Below are 20,732 nucleotides of genomic sequence, written 5' to 3'. Positions count from 1 at the left end.
GAGGAAAAAACAGTTAAGAACAATTCACTTCATTTGTTGAAGACTATTTTGCCTGTGCAAAGTTTCATTAGTCACCTAAAAGGGGTGCCAGTGACAAACCAGGAGACTGTGGACTCTGAGAAACAAACTGAGGGTTTTGGAGGGGAGGGGGATGGGGGTTGGGTGAACTTGGTGGTGGGTATTAAGGAGGGCACGTACTGCACAGAGCATGGGGTGTGGTGCATAAACAATGATATTGGAAGAGTGAAAAAAAAATAAAATTAAATACAAATAAAAGAAAAAAAGTGGGTGCCAATTCTGCTGAAAGAAACACAAAAATTGCAAACACAAGTAAGCAAATAATGCCAGTATTAACTGATGTTAATTGTTTCACAGAAGAAAGTACTAGCCATAACAAGCAAAGGTAAGGAAATGAGAAACATCTCCTACTAAGTGATCTGACCATATAAGAATCCGAAGAGATTATTTACAGATAAACTAGAGTACCTCGGAGAAGGGAGTGCTAAGTTGTTTCAAAAGACAGAGGGAAGCCATAAGACAAAGAGCTCTACGTGCCTCTCACAAACAGGTCTCTATCCCACGACAGTCACCGAGACAGCTGGCTCTTTTGTGTCATCACTCTGGCCTCAAGGACCAAGGAGAATTCCCGAAGAAAACCAAACTCTAACTCTGAGCTTGAAAGCAGAGGACAGCAGCCATTGGTGTGGTTACCTACCTACCTGCTTGCAGGTGAGGTCTGCTGCGGATCTGCTGACAGACTGGACAAGTTAGTAAACACGTGGGTGAGTTATTCTGAGCAATTTGGAAGTAACTCCAATGGCACTTTTAAAACAGGAATAGAAAAAACAAAATTCCAAAACTCACGTGGAACCAACAAAAATAGCCAAAAATAATCTTGAGAAAGAACAAGACTGGAGGCAACTCACTTCCTGACTTCAAAATATTTTACAAAGCTTCAGTCATCAGAACAGTATGGTATTGGCATAAAGACAGATACACAGACAAATGGAAGAGGACAGAAAGCCTAGAAATAGACCCACACATACGCTGTCAACGGACCTTCCACAAGGAAGCCAAGAACACACAATGGGAAAAGGACAGTCTCTTCGACAAATGGCGCTGGGAAGCTGGACACCCACAGGCAAAAGAATGAAATTGGACCTTCGTCCTGCACCACGCATAAAAAGATCAACTCAAAATGGACCAAAGACACACGCAAGACCTGAAACTATAAAACTCCTAGAAGAAATGTGGTATAAATAAGGGGAAATCTTGACATTGGATTGGCAATGATTTCTTGGATATGATACCAAAAGCACAACAACAAAAGTAAAAATAGGTGAGTGGGACTATATCACTCTGAAAAGCTTCTGCACCCTAAAAAGCACACCTGGGTGGTTCAGTTGGTTAAGAGGCTGCCTTCAGCTCAGGTCATGATCCTGGGATTATGAGACTGAGCCCCACATCAGGCTCCTTGCTCACCGGGGAGCCTGCTTCTCCCTCTGCCTGCTGCTCCCCTGTTTGTGCTCGCTCTCCCTCTCTCTCTCTGACAAATAAATAAATAAAATCTTAAAAAAATAAAATAGAAAAATAAAAAGATTCTGCACAGCAAAGGTCACAATCAACAAAAGGAAAAAGCAAATTACAAAATACGGAAAAATATTTGAGAACCCCATATTTGATAACAGGTTAATATCTAAAATATAAGGAACTTCTGTAACTCAGTAGCAAAAAACAAGTAATCTGATTTAATCCTGGGCAGAGGACTTATATGGACATTTCTCCAAAGGCAAATGACCAAAAAGTATATGAGAAGATGTTCAACATCACTAATCATCAGGGACATACAAATCCAAACCACAATGAGATCTCACCTCATACCTGTGAGGATTGCTATTATAAAAAACACCACCACCACCACCACCAACAACAACAACAAAAACAACCAAAACACCAAACAAACAAAAAATAACAAGCGTTGGAAAAGATGTAGAGAAATTGGAATCACTGTATACTCTTGGTGGAAGTGTAATATGGTTCAGCTGCTATAGAAAATTGTACGGCAGTTCCTCAAAAAATTAAAATAGAACTATCCTGTAAAATAGGATAGACAATATGGTATAAATGTACAAAGGAATATTATTTAGACTTAAAAAAAGAAGGATGTCCTTCCATAGGCAACAATATGGACAGACCTGCAGGACGTTAAGCTAAGTGACATAAGCCAGCCACAAAAGGACAGGATTTCACTTATATGAGGTCTCTAAAAAAGTAAAACTCTTAGAAGCAGAGAATGGAATGGTGGTTGCCAAGGCCTGGGGGTCGGGTGGGGAGAGATGGGAGCTGTTCAGCTTCAGTTACGCAAACTGAACAAGTTCTAGAATCCCGATCGTTAAATAATACTGTACTGCGCACTTGAAAATTTGTTAGAAGGAACATCTCATGTTTAAATGTTCTTACCACAATTTAAAAAACACAAGGAAATAGAGTGTCAATGATCTGATTCAACGGATCCTTAGCTAAGAGGTCAACTTAGAGAGATTCTACTTTAGCTTAAAATATTACCAATGATCTTTTCTAGTGGGAGTGCTTCCATTTGAAATAGGTTCCTTTTGCAGAATTGTATTTTCTATGACAATGTATGAATTAAATAGATACACTTTGTCTCCCTTCTCCCCCCCCCAATAAAAATAAAAAAGAAACCATCGATCTTACTCATGTTTTAATAATTAAACATATTTTTAATTTCTAAAGCAATAATAGTTTGTTGTAAAAGTGTGAATCTACTCAAATGAAACCACTGTTACGTTGAAAGCAGTTTTTACTATATATAGTGTATATTCATTCATACCCGTATTTGACAAACACTGGGTTACAGTATGCAACCTGTTTACAAACTTTTTTTCCTGTTTTTTTTTTTTGTTTTTTTTTTTTTTTTAAAGAGAGGGAGAGAGAGAATCTTAAGCATGCTCCATGCCCCGTGGGAGACTGATGTGGGGCTTAATCATACAACCCTGAGATCATAACTTGAGCCAAAATCGAGTCAGACGCTTAACTGACTAAGCCACCCAGGCGCCCCTAAAAATATTTTTAACTAAACTGAAACATTTTTGCTAGAGAACCTTTTCTTTTTTAATCCGTATAAAGTTTTAAGCAAAGGATTAAGTAAAATCCCTCTCTCTATATATATATTTCAAATCGTTGGTTTGGTGCATTTGTAAAATATATCCTCTCTGGCAATATTCAAGTGACTCTATAGTATATGGAATTGAAAATTAAAGTCCCTCTCGACTACCCTATAACCCTCCCTCCCAGAACAACCAGAGTAAAAAGTTAGATACATATATTCTGCTGGACCTCTTAGTGCTTGCGCGCGCACGCGCACACACACACACACACACATTTCAAAATTATCTTGTTCAGATTACTAGAACATATCTTCCTTTTGTATTTGAGTACTTCTTCAACATTTCTTCATGCTATATGGTGATTCTATTAGTAACTAACTGTAGCCTAGCGTCGGAAACACAGATAGGAAGCAAACTGCTAGGGTTCAAATTCCAGCTCTGCTATGAAAACTTGGCCCAGATTCTGATATTCCTGCACCTCAGTCTCACCTCTCCCCACCCGCTGTAAATGGAGAGGATGTTAGTTTGAACCACATTTAAGTGCCAAGGTACATGATTGCTATGATTTGATCTTGTTTTTAAATTTTAAAATTTTATTTTTATTTTTCCTGATTCCATCTAATAACAGACCTATCCTCTAGAGAAGTAACTGAGCTCAGCTTCCAAGCTGGATTTCCTGACCCTAAGGCCAGGAATTTCTTCCCACTCCAGCCTATGGCCTCACGGCACAAAAACAGAGATGTTACGGCACCAATACCTAAGTGTCCACTTCAGTATCTGTTACAGCTAAACCTTCCCCCAATGATATGGGAAGAACCACTGGGATTCTGGGCCATTTGTAGCTCCTGTCCCAAAACATTCTGGTGATTTAAATGAAACCCTTGGAAGGTCTATGATGATTAATTTTAGTTGTCAACTTGACTGGGCCATGGTGCTCAGCTGTTTGGTCAAATACCAATCGAGATGCTGCTGTGCAAATACTTTTAAGATGTGATTAACATTTAAATCAGTAGACTTTGAATAAAGCAGATTCCACTCCATGATTTGGGTGAGCCTCATCTAATCAGTTGATGACCTGAAGGACAAAGCAAAAAAGTAGAAAGACTTTTCTTTAAGACAGTGACCTGCTTGGGGCACCTGGGTGGTTCAGTGGGTTAAGCCTCTGCCTTCAGCTCAGGTCGTGATCTCAGGGTCCTGGGATCGAGCCCCACATCGGGCTTTCTGCTCAGCAAGAAGCCTGCTCTCTCTCTCTCTCTGCTTGCCTCTCTGCCTACTTGTGATCTCTGTCAAATAAATAAAATCTTAAAAAAAAAAAAAAGACAGTGACCTGCTTGAGTTTCAAGCCTACGCCCTGCAGAATTCAGACTCAAGACCACATCAACTGTTGAATTTCCAGCCTGTCAGTCTGTCTTACAGTTTTGGATTTGCCAGCCCCCACCACTGTGTGAGTCAATTCCTTAACACCAATTAATCTCTATATATACAGATACAGATAGAGACTCCATTTTTCTGGACAATCCTTAACTAATACAGATATAACTACTGGGAAGTGAGAAGCTGCTATAACAAATACTTAAAAATCTAGAAGTGGCTCTGAAATTGGGTGACGAGTAGAAGGTGGAAGAATTACGAGCGGCATGGTAGACAAAGCCCACACTGCCTTGAAGAAACTGCTGGTAGAAATGCAGACATTAAAGAATATCTGGTGAGGCTCACAAAGGACAGAGGGGGGCTGTAGACAGAGCTTCTACCGTCTTGGAGAAGACATACATTGTCGTCACCAGAATGCTGAGTTGAAGGTACATTTGCTGAGGTCTTGGGCAAAAAGGGGGGATGTGTTATTAGAAACTGGAAGAAAGGTGAGGGGATTATAAAGCACACAGGACTTGATGGAACTGTGTTCTGCTGGACGGAAAGCAGAACTTGTGAGCAACGATCCTGGATGTTTAGCCGAGGAGATTTCTAAAGCAAAGGGTTGAAGGCATGGCCTGGTTTCTCCGTGCTGCTCACAGGAAAATGGTAGAGGAGGGAGCTAAGTCAAGGGAACTGTTAGGCAAAAAGGAACCAGAATTTGAAGATCTGGAACATTCTCAGGCTATCCATATTATAAATAATGAGAAAGCTTGCTCTGGAGAGAACACTAAGGGACAACTGTTCATACAGTCAACCATTTCAGCGGAAATGCTGACAGCCTGGACTGAAGGGAAGAGATGGCGACAGAATGAAAAAGGCTGTCAGGCTTCAGGCATTCTCCTAGCAGGAAAGGAGCAAGAGAGCTATCAGGGAAAAGGAAGAAGGACCCTGGGGATGGAGGCGACTTTCTTGGTTTTAGAAGACAGGCACCTCCCACCCAAGACAAAGGGGGGTGCACCACTGTGGTGGGCCCAAAGGACAGAGCATTGAGCCAAAGAATGTTATTCTTTAGCATTAAAACCTAACAGAATTTGCCCTTCTAAGTTTTGGACTTGTTTGGGACTCATTACCTCTTTTTCCCTTCCGATGTTCTTCCTTTTGCAATGGGAATGTCTATCTTACGTTTGTCCAAACATTACATATTGGAGCAGATACCTTGGTTCATAACTGGAGGAGTCCTGCCTTGGGATGAGTTATACCCAAGTTTTACCCATACCTGATTTAGATATTTAAGATGAGATTTTTGAACTTAAACGAGTTGATGTTGGAATGCGTTAGGATTTGGGGGGGTGTTGGAATGGGATGAATTTATTTTGCATGCGAGAAGGACATGAACTTTCGGACCAGAATGTTACGGGTTGAACCGTATCCTCCCAAATTCGTATGTTAAAGCCCTAACCTCCAGTGCGATGATACGTATTTGGAGTACTGGACGGTGTTTGGCTTTCTGAAGATAATTAGGTTTAGATGAGGTCATGAGGATAGGGCCCTCATAAAAAGAAGAGACACCAGAGAGCTTGTGCCCATGTGCTCCACTCTGCCACACGAGGCAGCAAAAAAGTGCCATTTGCAAACCAAGAAGAAAGCTCTCTCCATGTGCACCCTGACTCCAGACTTCCAGCCTCAGAACTGCGAGGAATGAACTTCTGTTGGTTAAGCCACCGAGGTATGGTATTTTGTTATGGTAGCCTGAGCAGAGTAACACGGTGACAATTATCTGGGATCAGGATCATTGCAGGTGTAATTAGTTAAGTGAGGAGGAGTCAGTAAGGGCTCAGCCTACTGGTGTCCTCAGCAAGGAGAGAGGTGTAGACACAGAGACATACGCAAAGAGAGGATGATGTGAAGGCACAGGGAGAAGACAGCCATCTCCAAGCCAAGGAGAGAGGCCTGGAACAGACCCTTCCCTCAACAGCCCTCAGAAGGGACTGGCCCTGCCAACATGCTGATTTTAGACGTCTCGCCTCCACAACTGTGCGGCAATAGATAGCCTCTTATTTAAGTCACCCAGTTTTGTGGCATTTTGTTGCAGCACTCTTAGCCAATGAATACGCACCTCTGAAAAGCTTGACTAACCTGATTTCCTAATGGGAAATATAGAACTTGTGTAAATCATGATTGTGTGGGGGAAAGCCAGACATGTTGTTATAATAATAAATACCCTTCTATTTTGATGTTCTTCATTTTAATAAATGAACATAAGTTTGGGGAATGAACACTTGCTATGCTTATAAGGATTCAAAATCACGAATATACTAGTCATTCTTCTCTGCTATGGATATTTGAAGGTTTGGGTGTCTATTGTTTAGGCAAAATACTATAATTTCTTTTTACTGAATTCTGTATTAAATTTAGGTTGAAACTAACACTTGTGTGGGACTTGGTATTTTAGAAGAATATCCAATATGTTCTTTTAAAATAATGCCAGATGTCTACATTAATTTCGATATTGGCTGATACAATGCATTATTTTATGACAAGCAATGTGAACTAAACTGAATATATTATAAAACTTAAAAATATTATTATCAAGACCTTTTAGAGTTTATGATTTCAAAAATATTGATTTTATTTTCAGCAGTAAGCTACTGAATTCAAGTATTTGGTTTTCAGTTACAAAAGAAAGTACTTTAAAGACTATGATAGAAACTGATGTCAATGCTTTTAATACAATCTCCATAGCAACATGGGAAGGAACAAAGTCTGGTGGACCAAATGAAAGCCACAGACTCTCAATTTCAACCCTAGCATTAACTCACCACAGAAAGCCATGTTTATATCTTGGCATTTCATCTTTGCTATAAACACAGGCACTGCTGGCTTTGCTCAACAAACGGGCATTGCCTAAGTCCTATGTACTGGATATATTCATTTTATTACGCTAAGACTATTATATTTACGTTCTGAAACAATACAAGATTATTTGCACTGAATTTCTAGGTTGCAGCAGAGAAATAAGTAACAGTACATAAAATATTCAAATACTGAATACATTCCCCAAATCTTATATAAAGATAACACAAAAAAATGACTTCATTTGAAGGATCTACTTTATTTTCACAAATTAATTACCATGAAAAAAAAAAAGAGAGTTTATCTTTTTGAATAGGTATTCAGAATTTAGCAGCTACTGACAGAGTATCCTGACCTTACGGAAGTGTCTTCATTTTCATATTTTCAGTAAAAAAATGTCTTCTATAGAGAATGATACAATAATGCCTAAGGGTTTTACTAAGTTTAATGAATTAGGTAAGATTATCCTATGATGGTATCTTACTGATATGAAGAGCATTTGCTAAAAACACATACACACAAGAGATTTTTAAAAGTCTCTGAGCTAAAGAAGACTAGATTAAAGTAGTTAATGTTTACATAGTATTATTATATGCCTGGGCTCCTTCCAATGAGAATTATCTCATTTACCCTCACAGTGACCATAGATATTATTATAACGGTCACTTCATCAATGAGAGGCTGAAGCCCAGAGATGTTAAGTGCCTGGCCCAAGGGCTCCCAGCGGAGGAGGGAAAGTCAGGGCCTGTGCACCTGACCGCCAGGCACCGTGCCGATTTCGTCTATTTATTTTATCCACGGAGTAATACACTCAGACACTGACTCAGTGCTTTTAACTATTCTAAATGACATTTCACTACATTTGGTGATGTGATCACCTCGGACTGGAAGGAGCAAATTTAGAAAGGTTTGGAAGAAGGCTTCTTGTGGGCAGGCACAACGAAGTAGGAAACATTAAAAATACAGAGAGGGGAGACAGGAACCGAAATGTCTAACAGAATGGGATTATTCAGGGTAGGAAGAAGAGAAATGCAGTTTTGCAAGGGAGTGGGGTAGACAGTAGAGGGGAGCTACTGTTTGTTGAACACCCATTATATGTCCAGGTTTGACGCTCACCATCTGCTAATCCTCAAGGTGCCCCCCCAGCCGGCTGTCCTATCCCTGTTCTGAGGCTCGGAGAGGTTCAGCGCCCCGCCCAGGCTCCCTCCTCATTCTATAAAAATGCTTACAAAGGAAATGCTTCTTGGCACTCAATAGGGGTAACGAGTTATCTGAAAAAGTTACTAACCCAAAATACCATCTGAGAGATAAGTGAGATGTTACAGTGTTTTTTTTTTTTTTTAACTTTAAAAAAATGTAAACTTAGAAAATCCTAAATTTAGACTATCTATATGCTGAGGTTGCGCTAATGGGGGATTTTTCATTTGATGTCCTAATTTTAATTGTCTGGTTTTTTTTTTTTTAAACTACCAGTACAGGGGTTTTTACTTGGTGAACATTCTTAGCAAATTCAAGGCACTGTGCCAAGAAACAGAGAGTGGCAAGAGAATGGTATTTGGAAGTGTTAGAAATTCAAAACAGAAACACACACACACACACACACACACACACACACACACGCAGGCACGATGTTCACCATGCACTTTCTGTTAGCCACACCAATTAAAGAGAAGGGCCGGCTGGTCCCATTATACAACAAACATTTTGTTCTTACATTCCTTATTGCCCGAAGCCTATTGTGAACAAGGGAAAAGCAGGAAAGCGCTCCTTACAAAGAATGAGCTATTCTAAATCATATATACAATAAAACAGTTCTGTATATGATCAAAAATGTAATAAAGGGAAGTCCAGTTTTCTCGTGATGCTGAAAATGTGCTTTTGTGTTGTTCAGCTGTATCTCAGGAAGCACTGTACGCACCTTGACAGCTGGTGACTTAACAATACTTTCATGCACGGCCTCCACCCCTCGCCCAGGTGTAAGCCCTGGTGCCCACTTAGGCATGATTACCCCTGGTGCAGCCCTGCCATCGGCGTCTCTCTCAAGGGAAAGAGCTTGGGGTAGACAATCGTAAACATGGGCTCACTACACCGGTGACAGTGTCCCAGGGGGCAGTGAAGCAGCTCCAGGAGACTTCTGGGTAATGAGATTGGAGACAGAAAGTTCAAATCTGGAACACAAGAGAAAAAAAATCAGGCATGAATTAAAAAAAAAAAATCAGATTTCCTTCAACTAGGCTTAAAATATGTTTCTTTGTTGCTAAGTCAATTCAGTTAGTTAAAAAGTATTGCATGGTGAAAATACTGTTATGTGATAGGCACGGAATTACTTTTTTGATACTAAGAGAAAAACCCAAATCTACTCTTTTAAGAGCAAACAGAAGCTATCCTGAGGTAGAAGCAAGAAAAGAATAAGACCCAATATTCTTTTAGAACAAAGATTTTAAAAAGGCATTAATTTACCCAGAGAAGGTTTGTACAACTTCCTATGGGAGACGGAGAATAAAAAAGGACTGCACCGAAGACTAACATTGACTTTCATTAAATTCTTCCTAAATCGATTGGGCATTGAGCATTACTCAAGCTAAGTTATATTTACTGAAAAGAATGAAAATGGGAAACAAAGAAATCAAAGTGAAAGAAAAATAAGGAAACCAAGCTTTTCCTTGTTTCACTCCCGTGAACTATCTAAATTGATAGAGAGGCTGCCTCCTTGTCCATCAGGCCTGAGCTGTGTGAAAGAAACGTTTAAAGCAAAACATCCCAGGCAATCTTGAGCACAAGTGTCCACGGGATTGCCACAGATGGTCAACATCCAGAAGACAGAGAGGAAAATGGTCACAATGAGCTGAAACCTAAAAATTACTGACTCATCTCTGGGAAGGAAATACAAATGATCTCATCATCCTTTACATCTGTCTGGACTTTATCAATAACCATTTATAAAAATGGAATTTACTCAGAGATGAATAATTACAGTTTTCTTTTTAGTATTAAAAAATAACTTTGTGTTGGACATTCCTAGAAGGTTAATAGGAGATGTTTTTGAATGGATCTTTTTTTTTTTTTTAAAGCAAAGACTAAACATTTAGCAGTTTTTCAAACATTTGGAATGTATCTTATTAAAATGGCCTACTGCTCTCTTAAAGCATCTCGAGATCCACAGCACAACACCCATGAAATCTACATACGGCCGAATCCTCTCCGAACCAAGAGTTAATATGCTGTGGAAATACTGCCCGAGACCCCTGGTATTTCCTCCCTATAGGTATGTAATTTCTCAGATGTGAGGAGCCTGCATGGCGAAAACTTGTCCCAATTCTGCTTTAAGGATAAGACTTTGGCATTTTTTTTTTCCTTCTCAAGAAAGTGCCTCTGCCAGCCTTCTCACTTCCACTAGATATGTGCCCAAACACCAATTTCCTTCCCTAAACCACAAGGTTTAACTTTTAACCTCGGTCCTTTATGACTGGAGACCACACTGTGGCGAAAGCTCCTCTGTGTCCCTAGGGGATGCCGAAGGGATCAGTGTTGATAAAATATTAAAACCATCTTTTTAAATGGGAAAAAAACAAGTTCCACTGCATAACAATGTGAGTGTGCTTAATGTCACTGAACAGAGAATTTAAAACGGGTTAAAATGGTAAATTTTATGTTACGTGTATTTTAGCACAATAAAAAACATGGACAACCTAACAGGGAGCACGGAGCACAACCTCTAAGGTCACCCAGTAAGAGGCGGAAAGAGAGAAAGTCCCGTGTACCTTTAAGAAAACTGTGGTAGGTGTGATGGAGACTCCTCATGGCCAACTCTTGCAGAGGCAGGACGTGATCATTCTCTGTCCCTATGGCCTTCACCTCGGCAGGGAGGAACACAGTGAGCTGCCCCGATGAGAAAGAAAGCAGCTTCACCTCGGAAACTTGAATGGGAGCACCACAGCTGCAGACAGACACATTCGCAGTAGTATTAGCAAAAAAGGGAAAGAATATATGTGCCAATAAAAATGTGTTAATCAAAATATACATTTAAAATTTTAAGACACTGCTGAATTGCCAGAATTCTTTTCAGAGTGAACAGATGCTAGCCTGGGTTCCTTAATAAAGCCTGGCACAGAAATGTAAACTCATCAGTTGGAACTCAGCTATCACATTGCTGAGGGCCAGTTCCTTTCAGTAAGGACAAACTCTGAAGGAACTTTCCTTCATAAGATCTACACAGTTTGCTCTGGAAGCGCCCTTTATCCTCATTTTATTATCCTTTCCAAATTCATGCTTATTGAAATTTTCAAAATGAAAAGGAGAAAAGAGTACTCTGTTAAGTTACAGCACTTTGGTTTAACTGAATTTTTGTGGCAGAGGAAGAAACCCCATGAAGCACATTGATTTTTAATGGTATAAGATAACTTTATTGGGGGCACCTGAGTGACTCAGTGGGTTAAAGCCTCTGCCTTCGGCTCAGGTCACGATCCCAGGGTCCTGGGATCGAGCCCCACATCGGGCTCTCTGCTCAGCAGGGAGCCTGCTTCCTCCTCTCTCTCTGCCTGCCTCTCTGCCTACTTGTGATCTCTGTCTGTCAAATAAATAAATAAAATCTTAAAAAAAAAAAGATAACTTTATTGGATTCTTCCATAAACTTGTGGGGAGAAGATTCACAGCAAAGCCCCAAACTAAGGGGTCCGACCCCATCCTACCGTCAGTCTCAGACCTCTGGTGTGTCTGGAGAGATACACCGTGAGGTAATCTCTCTGTCCTTCACTAGAAACAGGCAATGAGGGAGAGGACACAGGCTTGAGCTGCAGAAGCCCATGGCTCATTTGTGTGGCTTCATCTGCTCATTCCTTCCACCAGAAAATGTCTTCAGAGATCAGCTCTACATCAGCCAGTTAAAGACAAAGTAAAACAACAACAACAATAAAAATAAAACCAAAATAAAATGACTCCTTCCCTTGAAAATGTAATAATTACAATGTAATTGTTCTTAGGTTGGGTCAGAGAAGAGACAGTGACTGACCATCCCGGGGATTAGGGAAGATTTTTACAGAGGAGACAATATCTGACTCAACTGACTTCCCTCAACCAATTTCTCCATCTGGCTCAAAAGAAAGAACCTCAGAAGGCTACTCTGGGACGCCCACCTGAGTCAAACCCACATCCAAAAGGGAACCACGATTTCAAATTCGAAAATTCTAGTACGGATCTGCCTTTTTCAACAGCATGACATAGTCTGCATCTGGTGCCTTTTGTCAACATCACATTTCTGGGAATCATCTGTGTTGCTGCACGCACTACAGTTTATTAATTTTCATCGCTGTGTAGTTACTGATAAACATCTGGACTGTTTCCAGGGTGGTGACATTATGAACATTTTTGTGTATATTATTGGATACCTATGAGCATACAATCCTGTTGGGCGCATATGTAAGATCAGAACTGCGCTTACAGACAGATGATGAAAAGGTAAAATCTATAATAAAACAAAGCAAGAGGGGAGCGAGAGCTGTATTAATCTGAGTCGGTCTTCCTGAGGAGGTGACATCTGAGCAGAGACCCGAATGAAGGGAACAGCTCAATCAGGGAAGGGGAACTTCATTACGGGATGGCAGGCATTTTAAATTGAGGGCAAGGAACTAAGAGCTCAGGGAGTCCAAAGCAGCTAGAAGTTGCAGGAGAGAAAGCCTCAGAGGAGAGAGATGCACAAGAGAACTCTGCAGATCTGCAAAGGGTCCCCCTTGAGGACTCAGATGAGTACTGATCAGCAGAGGCATGTGAGGAAACTGGGACTGGAGAAAGAACCAGCTGAAAAGATGAAAGAAAGGTTATCTTCTTCATGTAGAGTTGAATAGGCTGCCTGCTCTTATCAGTCAGACTTGAACCTCACAGTTCATGATGCATTAGATAGAGTACATGGAAGGGTGTTATCTCAGTGGTCAGGAATAATTAGCACTGGATTGAAGACGATTCTATTCCCATTTAACAAATCCTAAAAGCCCTATCTGAAAAGATAAAACGGTTTCCAATGAACTTAATTGTGTTCCAGAACATACATCAAGAATAGCTGTATGAATACAAAAAGATCCAGCACACAACGTGGTAAAATTCACACTGTCCAGCATCGAGTAAAAAATTATCAGGCTTTCCAATAAGCAGGAAAATATGACCTGTAATGAGAAAAAATCATGCAAGTAAAATCAACCAAGAACTGAGAGATGTTAGAACTGGCAGTAAACGTCATTATAATAATAATTATAATTATTGCCTAGTACAAAGACATATGACATACAGAGCTGTCACCTAAAGCAACTGGAAATAAAAGAGCAAATTAAGACTTAATAGAAGAAAAGCAATAAAGAACACCAAGAAAATCAATGACCCTACTAGGTCTTTATCCAAAGGATACAAATATAATGATTTGAAGGGGCACATGTACCCCAATATTTATAGCAGCAATGGTCATAATAGTCAGCATATGGAAAGAGCCCAGATGTCCAACAACAGAAGAATGGATAAAGAAGATGTGGTACATATACACAACGGAATACCACTTACCATCAGAAAGAATGAAATCTTACCATTTGTAACAGAGGGTATTATGCTAAGTGAAATAAGTTAGAGAAAGTCAAATACCACATAATTTCACTCATATGTGGAGTTTAAGAAACAAAACAGATAAACATAGGAAAAGGGAAGGAAGAATAAAATAAGATAAAAACAGAGAGGGAGGCAAACCATAAGAGACTCTTAACTATTGGAAACAAACTGAGGGTCGCTGGAGGGGGGGAGGGTGGAGGGATGGGGTAACTGGGTGATGGGGATTAAGGAGGGCACTTGATATAAGAAGCACTGGATGTTTTATGCAACTGACGAATCACTAAATTCTACCCCTGAAACTAAGAATATAATATATGTTAACAAAATTGAATTTAAATAAAGAATTTTAAAAAATTAATGACATAGAAAAATCAATTAAAAGGTGGAACTTTGAAAGGATCAATAAAATTGATGAATTTCTAAACAGAATAATCAGAGAGAAGACACAAATTATCAATATCAGGAATGAGAATGGAGACATTGCCTGGTTTCTACAGATAATAAAAGGGCAATAAGCAATTTTATGCCAATATAAAGTCCTTGAAAGACAAAAATTACCAAAGCTCATTCAAGAAAGAGGTAAGATTAACAGCCCTATATTTATTAAAGAAGTTGAATTTGTAGTTAAAAGGTTGGAAAACTTCTCAACTGAATCTATGAAACTAGCATTCTCCTGATTAAAAAAACAAAAAAACAAAAAAACAGACAAAAACATTATTAGAGGAAAAAAGCCTGAAAACCCCAGCATCACTCTTGAACATAGCTGGAAGAAATTCAAACAAGAGTTTAGCAAATTGAATTCAACAATGTATGACCAAATGAGGTTTATTTTACCAATTAAGACTGCATTAACATTAGAAAAATCAATGTAATTCACTATACTAAAATTTAAAAAAAGAAAAACCATATAATCATTTCAACAGATACAGAAAAGTTGTCTAACCAAATTCAACACCCATTCAAAAAAAAAAAAAACTTAGCAAATTAGGAATAGAAGGGAAATTATTCATCTGATAAAAGCTATCTATGACAAAACAACAGTTAATATTATACTTGGTGAAAGACTGTTTTCCCAGCAAGTTCAGCATGATAAACACGTCTGCTCTCACTACTTCTTTTTAACATTGTACAGATAGCCATTGTATAGCCAGGGTAATAAAGCATGAAAAATAAATAAAAGGCAAGCAGATTTGTAAGGAAGAAGTAAAACAGCCTTTATTCCCCAAAAGGCATTACTGTGTACCCAGAAAGTGCAATAGAATCTACAGAACAGAACAAAACAAAACAAAAACAAAAACAAAAAGCAAAACAAAACAAGAACAACAAAAAACTACTAGAATTATTAAGTGAGCTTAGCAAGTCTGGAGCACACAAGGTAAATATACAAAATTATTTGTACTTCTATATGGTAGCCATACTTACTGGAAATTGAAAAAAAATTTAAATGACATATACAATAGCATGAGAAATATGAAATAATTAGAGATAAATCTGACAAAAGATGCCCAGGACCTGTTCAGTGAAAACTACAAAATACTGCTGAGAAATGAAGATATGTATTGTAATCAAGGATTGAAAGGCTCAAAACTGTTATTAATTCTCTTCAAATTCATCTATAGATTCAACACAATCAAAACCACAGCAGTTTAAAAATAATAAATTGAAACTCTGATTCTAAAATTTATGTGGAAATGCTGAATAATTGCATTCAATTATTTTATAAAGTTAAAAAAAATTTGGAGGACTAACACTATCAAATTTTAAGATTTACAGTAAAACTATGGTCATCCAAACAATGTGGTATTAGTGTCAAAATGGACCAATAGATCAATGGAGCAAAGAGTTTCTGGAAATAGACCCACACATTATAAGGACAACTAATTTTCAACGGGAGTATAAAGGCAGTACAATGGAGAACGGACAGTATTTTTAATAGATGGAGCTGGAACAGTGGTATATTCATATGCAAAAAAAAAAAAAAAAAAAAAGAAAAAGAAAATGAATTTCAGCCATACCTGTACCATATACAAAGATTAACTCAAAATGATTCATAGGTCAAAATGGAAACCGAAACCTTAAAAATTCTAGAAGACAACCCACAAAAAAACCTTTGTGATTTGGGTTACACCAAAAGCAAAGATCCATAAAGGCACAAATTGATAAACTGGGCTTTATCAAAATAAAAAATGTCTGCTCTTTAAAAGGCCCCATTAAGACAATGAAAAGACAAGCCATGGACTGGGAGAAAATATGTGCAAAGTATATAAGAGATAAGACTTGTATCCAGAATCTATAAAAAACTTTCAAAACTCTGTAAGAACAAAAATACTCAAGAAAAAAATGGGGGAAAAACTTACACAGACATTATGTCAAAGCAGATATATGCAGTTAAATGCTCTACCACTGAGCTATACCCCGTCAAGCAGATATATGGACAGCAAATAAGATAAGCAAAGATGTGCATTCTTATTCACTAGAGAGATGCGACTTAAAAACATAATGAAATACTACTGCAGAACAATCAGAATGGATAAAATTTAAGACTGACTATTCCCAAAGTGGCAAAAATAGGGAAGAAGTGAAAATCTCTTATATTGAGTTGGGAATGTAAAATGGTAGTTATTTTTGAAAATCTGCAGTTCCTTCAAAAATTAAAGATATCTGGGGGCGCCTGGGTGGCTCAGTGGGTTAAGCCTCTGTCTTCGGCTCAGGTCATGATCTCAGGGTCCTGGGATCAGGCTCTCTGCTTAGCAGGGAGCCTGCTTCCTCCTCTCTCTCTGCCTGCCTCTCTGCCTACTTGTGATCTGTCAAATAAATAAATAAAATCTTCAAAAAAAAAAAAAATTAAGGGTATCTATGATCCAGACTCTCTACTCCTAGACATTTATCCAAGTAAATTTAAGACTAGGGCCATTAAAGGACAGTCTACATATGTCCATAGCAGCTTTACTTGTAATAAAGTAAAAAACTAGAACCAAAAAAAAAAAAAAAAAACTAGAACCAAAACAAATGACCATAAGAACTGAATGGAAGTAATCTGTGGTATATCCGTAGAATGGAACTCTACATGGTGATTAAAAAGGAATGAACTACTGATACACACTACATCATCAATAAATCTCCAAATCTTTAGGCTGAGTGAAAGAAGCCAGACAAAAACAGAGAATACATTGTTTGACTGCATTCATATAAAACTCTAGAAAATACAAATTAATGTACGTAGATCAGTGGTTGTCTGGAGACAGGATGGGGGTAGAAGTAACAATTAGCAAGGGGCATGAAAAAACTTTGTGAGTGATGAATATATTTATTTTCTTAATTGTACTGATGGTTTCAGAGGGGTGTGTGTGTGTGTGTGTGTGTTTGCGTGGTATATATAAATATATATATACATATATATAAAAATATAGGATGCATGCATGCGCATACACACACACACACACACAAAAGCAAAGCAAAATAAATACAAAGTATGAATAGGATATTGAAAAACCTAAGAGCTGAAACTGATGAAAAGGAAACAGAGAATAGAAAGTAAAAATAAACCCCAAATCTGGTTCTTCCAAATAAATGTGCCTGGCATGTACTGATTAAAGGAATAAGAGAGAAATTAAAATATACAATATTAGAATAAAAGAGAAGCTGGGGCAACTGTGTCGGTTAAATGCCCAACTCTTGGTTGCAGCTCAGGTCATGATCTCAGGGTCATGAGATACAGCCCCACATTGGGCTTAATCTACTTGAGATTCTCTCCCCCCTCTGCCCATTCTCCTCTCTCTCTCTCTCAAATAAATAATCTTAAAAAAAAAAAAAGAATAAAAAGAAACTAGTAAGAGATGAAAGAGATGAAGAGATTTATAAAGAAGTTTCACTTCTTGTGATGGCAAGCCAGGTAACAGTAACCAACAGAAGACATTATCAAAAGCTGGATCAAATATCTGCTTTATTGCCTCAGAAAGCATTCAGGAAAAATTATAGAGAGCCAAGATCAAGACAAGACAGAACCTGAGGAACAAGCCAGCATTTGGGGCTACTTCTTTCCTAAGGGTGTTTGTCAATTACTGAAAAGACTGCTTGGAAGCAGAGCAGCATTTAACAGTCTAAAGGGAGCTACAGGGACAAAAATCAATGTCCAGAGCCCATTAAGGCAGATGCAGGTCTGATAAATCATCCACACAAAGGGCTCCTGGAGTAAGCAGGAACTGAAGGTCAAGGGCATCTCAAGGACTGAAGCCTAACTTCAAATCATCTCAATTTCTGAAATGGATTTGAAACTGTCAGCAACTGAAAAGAGCCTGTGAACGGACAGAAGGTCATTGCATCCGTCAGGAAGAGGGAAAATTTTAAGAATTGTTAAGGGGAAGGAAGCCTCTAGAATATAGGGTGCAGGAGTAAGAAAGTTATTTGGAAAGTGTCCCCTAACCAATAGTCCCCTAACTATTTGGGGGCATGGGATGGCCGCCATGGGAATGCACAGTGCCATGGGGAAGGGACATGCTGCCAAGGGGAAGGCTGCGGCCGGTCCACAGAAGCAGCCCATCGGGTAGCAGAGAAACTTGATGGAGAGGTTGGCCTGCTGCTGGGGGTTGGAAAACATGCTGGAGGCTAGAGCTGGTTCACAGAATCAGCTCCCTGGGTGACAGATCACCAGGTGGTCGGCAAAAGTGGTCTGCCAAGGAACAGAGAAATTTGCTGGAGAGTGTGGGTTTCAGCTGCACTGCTACCGGGTCTCCCTTTGCTAGCCGCTGCACAGAAAACAGCAGCCTGGAAGCAGGAAGAGAAATCCCTTCCTCCTGTTCTGACCCTGAAGTGTCCCTCCTTGGCCCTCTATTGAAAAACCTTGTATTAATCCAGATGGTGAAGGATAAAGTTCTACAGGAGCCAGTTTCAGGGAAAAAGGTAAATTCGGAGTTGAGAAGCAATAGATTGGTAAGAAGACACACATACTTGGGTCCTCTTGGGGGGCAGAGAGGGAGATAATATAATTTGGGGTCTAAGATAATATGACAGTTCTTTATATACCACATCTGGCAGGCAATCAAAACTAAAAACGTACAAGGGTAGAGAGATAAAACAGCCTAAAAGAAAATCGAGAGAAACAACAGGTATTAAAAGAGTTTTTAAAAAGATGCAAACTTTACATTCTTAATATGTGTAATAAGCTCTAAGATTGAGAATTTTGATGGAAGCTATAACACATGTGGTGTTAAGACTACGAAGAAATCCGAGAGAACAGTATTCCAGATAGAGGAGAAACAGGTGCAAAGAGGCAGGAATCTGGTGAGCTCAAGAAGAAGGGAGGAGATAAATATGGCCGAAGCAGAGGCAGGAAGGTAGAGAGTGGTAGGAGAAGAAATTCAAAGGTCTGACCTAGAAGACAAGTCATGTACAGGCTCACAGGTCACAAGCGTGATGGCTGAGTAGTGATAACTGCATCAGGGTTATGACCTGGCTCGGACTGTCAGACACTTTGTAGAGAACAGACTCAAGGTGGTTAAGACAGAAGACTACTGTTAGAATCCAGGTGAGAGATGAAATGGCAATTTAGGTCAAGGAGACAGTATATAGAAATGGTGAGAAGTGGCAAGAGCCCGGGTCTATTTCTGAATGTACAGCTAACAGGCTCCATGATGAGTTGGCTGTGGGACGCAAGAGGAAGGAAAATCAAAGAAGACCCCCAAGCTTTTGGGCAGAGTAACTGGGAGAATGGCGCTTCCATCAACTGACATGTGGCAGATTGTAGAAGCCTGAGTTGGGGGTAAGGGAATTAGGAGTTTGACTGTGGGTATGTTAGCACTTAACTGTACTCATCCACGCAGCACTGCCAATTGGATGCTCTTGGATGTAGGAGTCTGGAGGTCAGGCAAGCGGTCCAGGCTGAAACTGCTTTTGAGAGTCAAGCATGTGTAATATTTAAAGTATAATTGTGATCGCACGAAATAACCAACCAAGAAATGTTTCTTATCGGGGATGCTTTAAGCATTTCAGGGGCACACATATTCATAATTGTTTAGAACTTCTGTGCGCACTGCAAGATATTAAGCATCCCACCAAACATCAGTAGAGACCCAGTCTTAGAGTCATCCCCCTCCCCAACTTAAACACATTTCTAAGTACCATGAAGTGGAGAATTGCTATTTTTGGTTACAGATGGAGAAGAGTTTTGAGTCCTGAGCCCAGTATGTCATGAACAGGGGAATGAGGATAAGCCCGTAGAGAAGGCTGAGAAGGCATGGATAGTGGCAGAGGAGGGGAACCAGAGAGATGGTGTTCTGAGAGCCAGGTGAAGCAGGTGTTTCAAGAAGGAGAAACTGATCAAGGGTTGGGCAGGTCAAGAAAGATGAGAACTAAGAAGTGAATTTGGCAACGTGGAAGTGACTACAGACACTGAAAATGCTGGCTTTGGTGTAGAATTGGGTTATCCTAGTTTAACTGGTGTGGATGGATGGGAGCATGGAAGGAAGTGGTCATAGTAAGTACAGACATCTCTTTCAAACAGTTTTTTTCTAAAGAGGAGCAGAAAATGGGGAAGATGCTGAAGATTAAGAACAAAATGTTACATAAAACAAAGCAAGTCACAGGGGCGTGTGCACAGCATGACCCATTTACAAAAAGACTATATATATATGTATGTATATATATATGGAGGTACTTACATATATTGAAATCAAAACTAAGTATAAGTGAATCATAAATGTAAAATTCAGAATAATGGCTAACCTTGGGGGAAGAGTGTACACTTGGAGAGGGGCATACAGAAGCTGCATAATTATTGGTAAGGTTCTTTTGGCAAACTAATGAAATTTACACTGA

The 20,732-nt window shown here is 39.3% G+C and overlaps 1 protein-coding gene across 4 annotated transcripts in view; it reads right to left on the bottom strand.

Annotated features, from left to right (window-relative positions):
- LRRC28 (leucine rich repeat containing 28) overlaps positions 1–20,732 on the bottom strand; it is a 158,029-nt gene that overhangs the window by 15,864 nt on the left and 121,433 nt on the right. For all 4 annotated transcript variants that reach the window (XM_032342176.1, XM_032342178.1, XM_032342177.1 and 1 more), the window contains 2 exons: positions 11,096–11,271; positions 9,343–9,502 (listed from right to left, as the gene is read on the bottom strand). In XM_032342176.1, the coding sequence (XP_032198067.1) occupies positions 9,343–9,502; positions 11,096–11,271 (336 nt within the window). The remainder of the gene's footprint in view (positions 1–9,342; positions 9,503–11,095; positions 11,272–20,732) is intronic.

This window comes from Mustela erminea, chromosome 5 (genome assembly GCF_009829155.1).
Source record: "Mustela erminea isolate mMusErm1 chromosome 5, mMusErm1.Pri, whole genome shotgun sequence".
Classification (NCBI taxonomy): Eukaryota; Metazoa; Chordata; class Mammalia; order Carnivora; family Mustelidae; genus Mustela; species Mustela erminea.
This window is presented reverse-complemented; position numbering and strand designations above follow the sequence as displayed.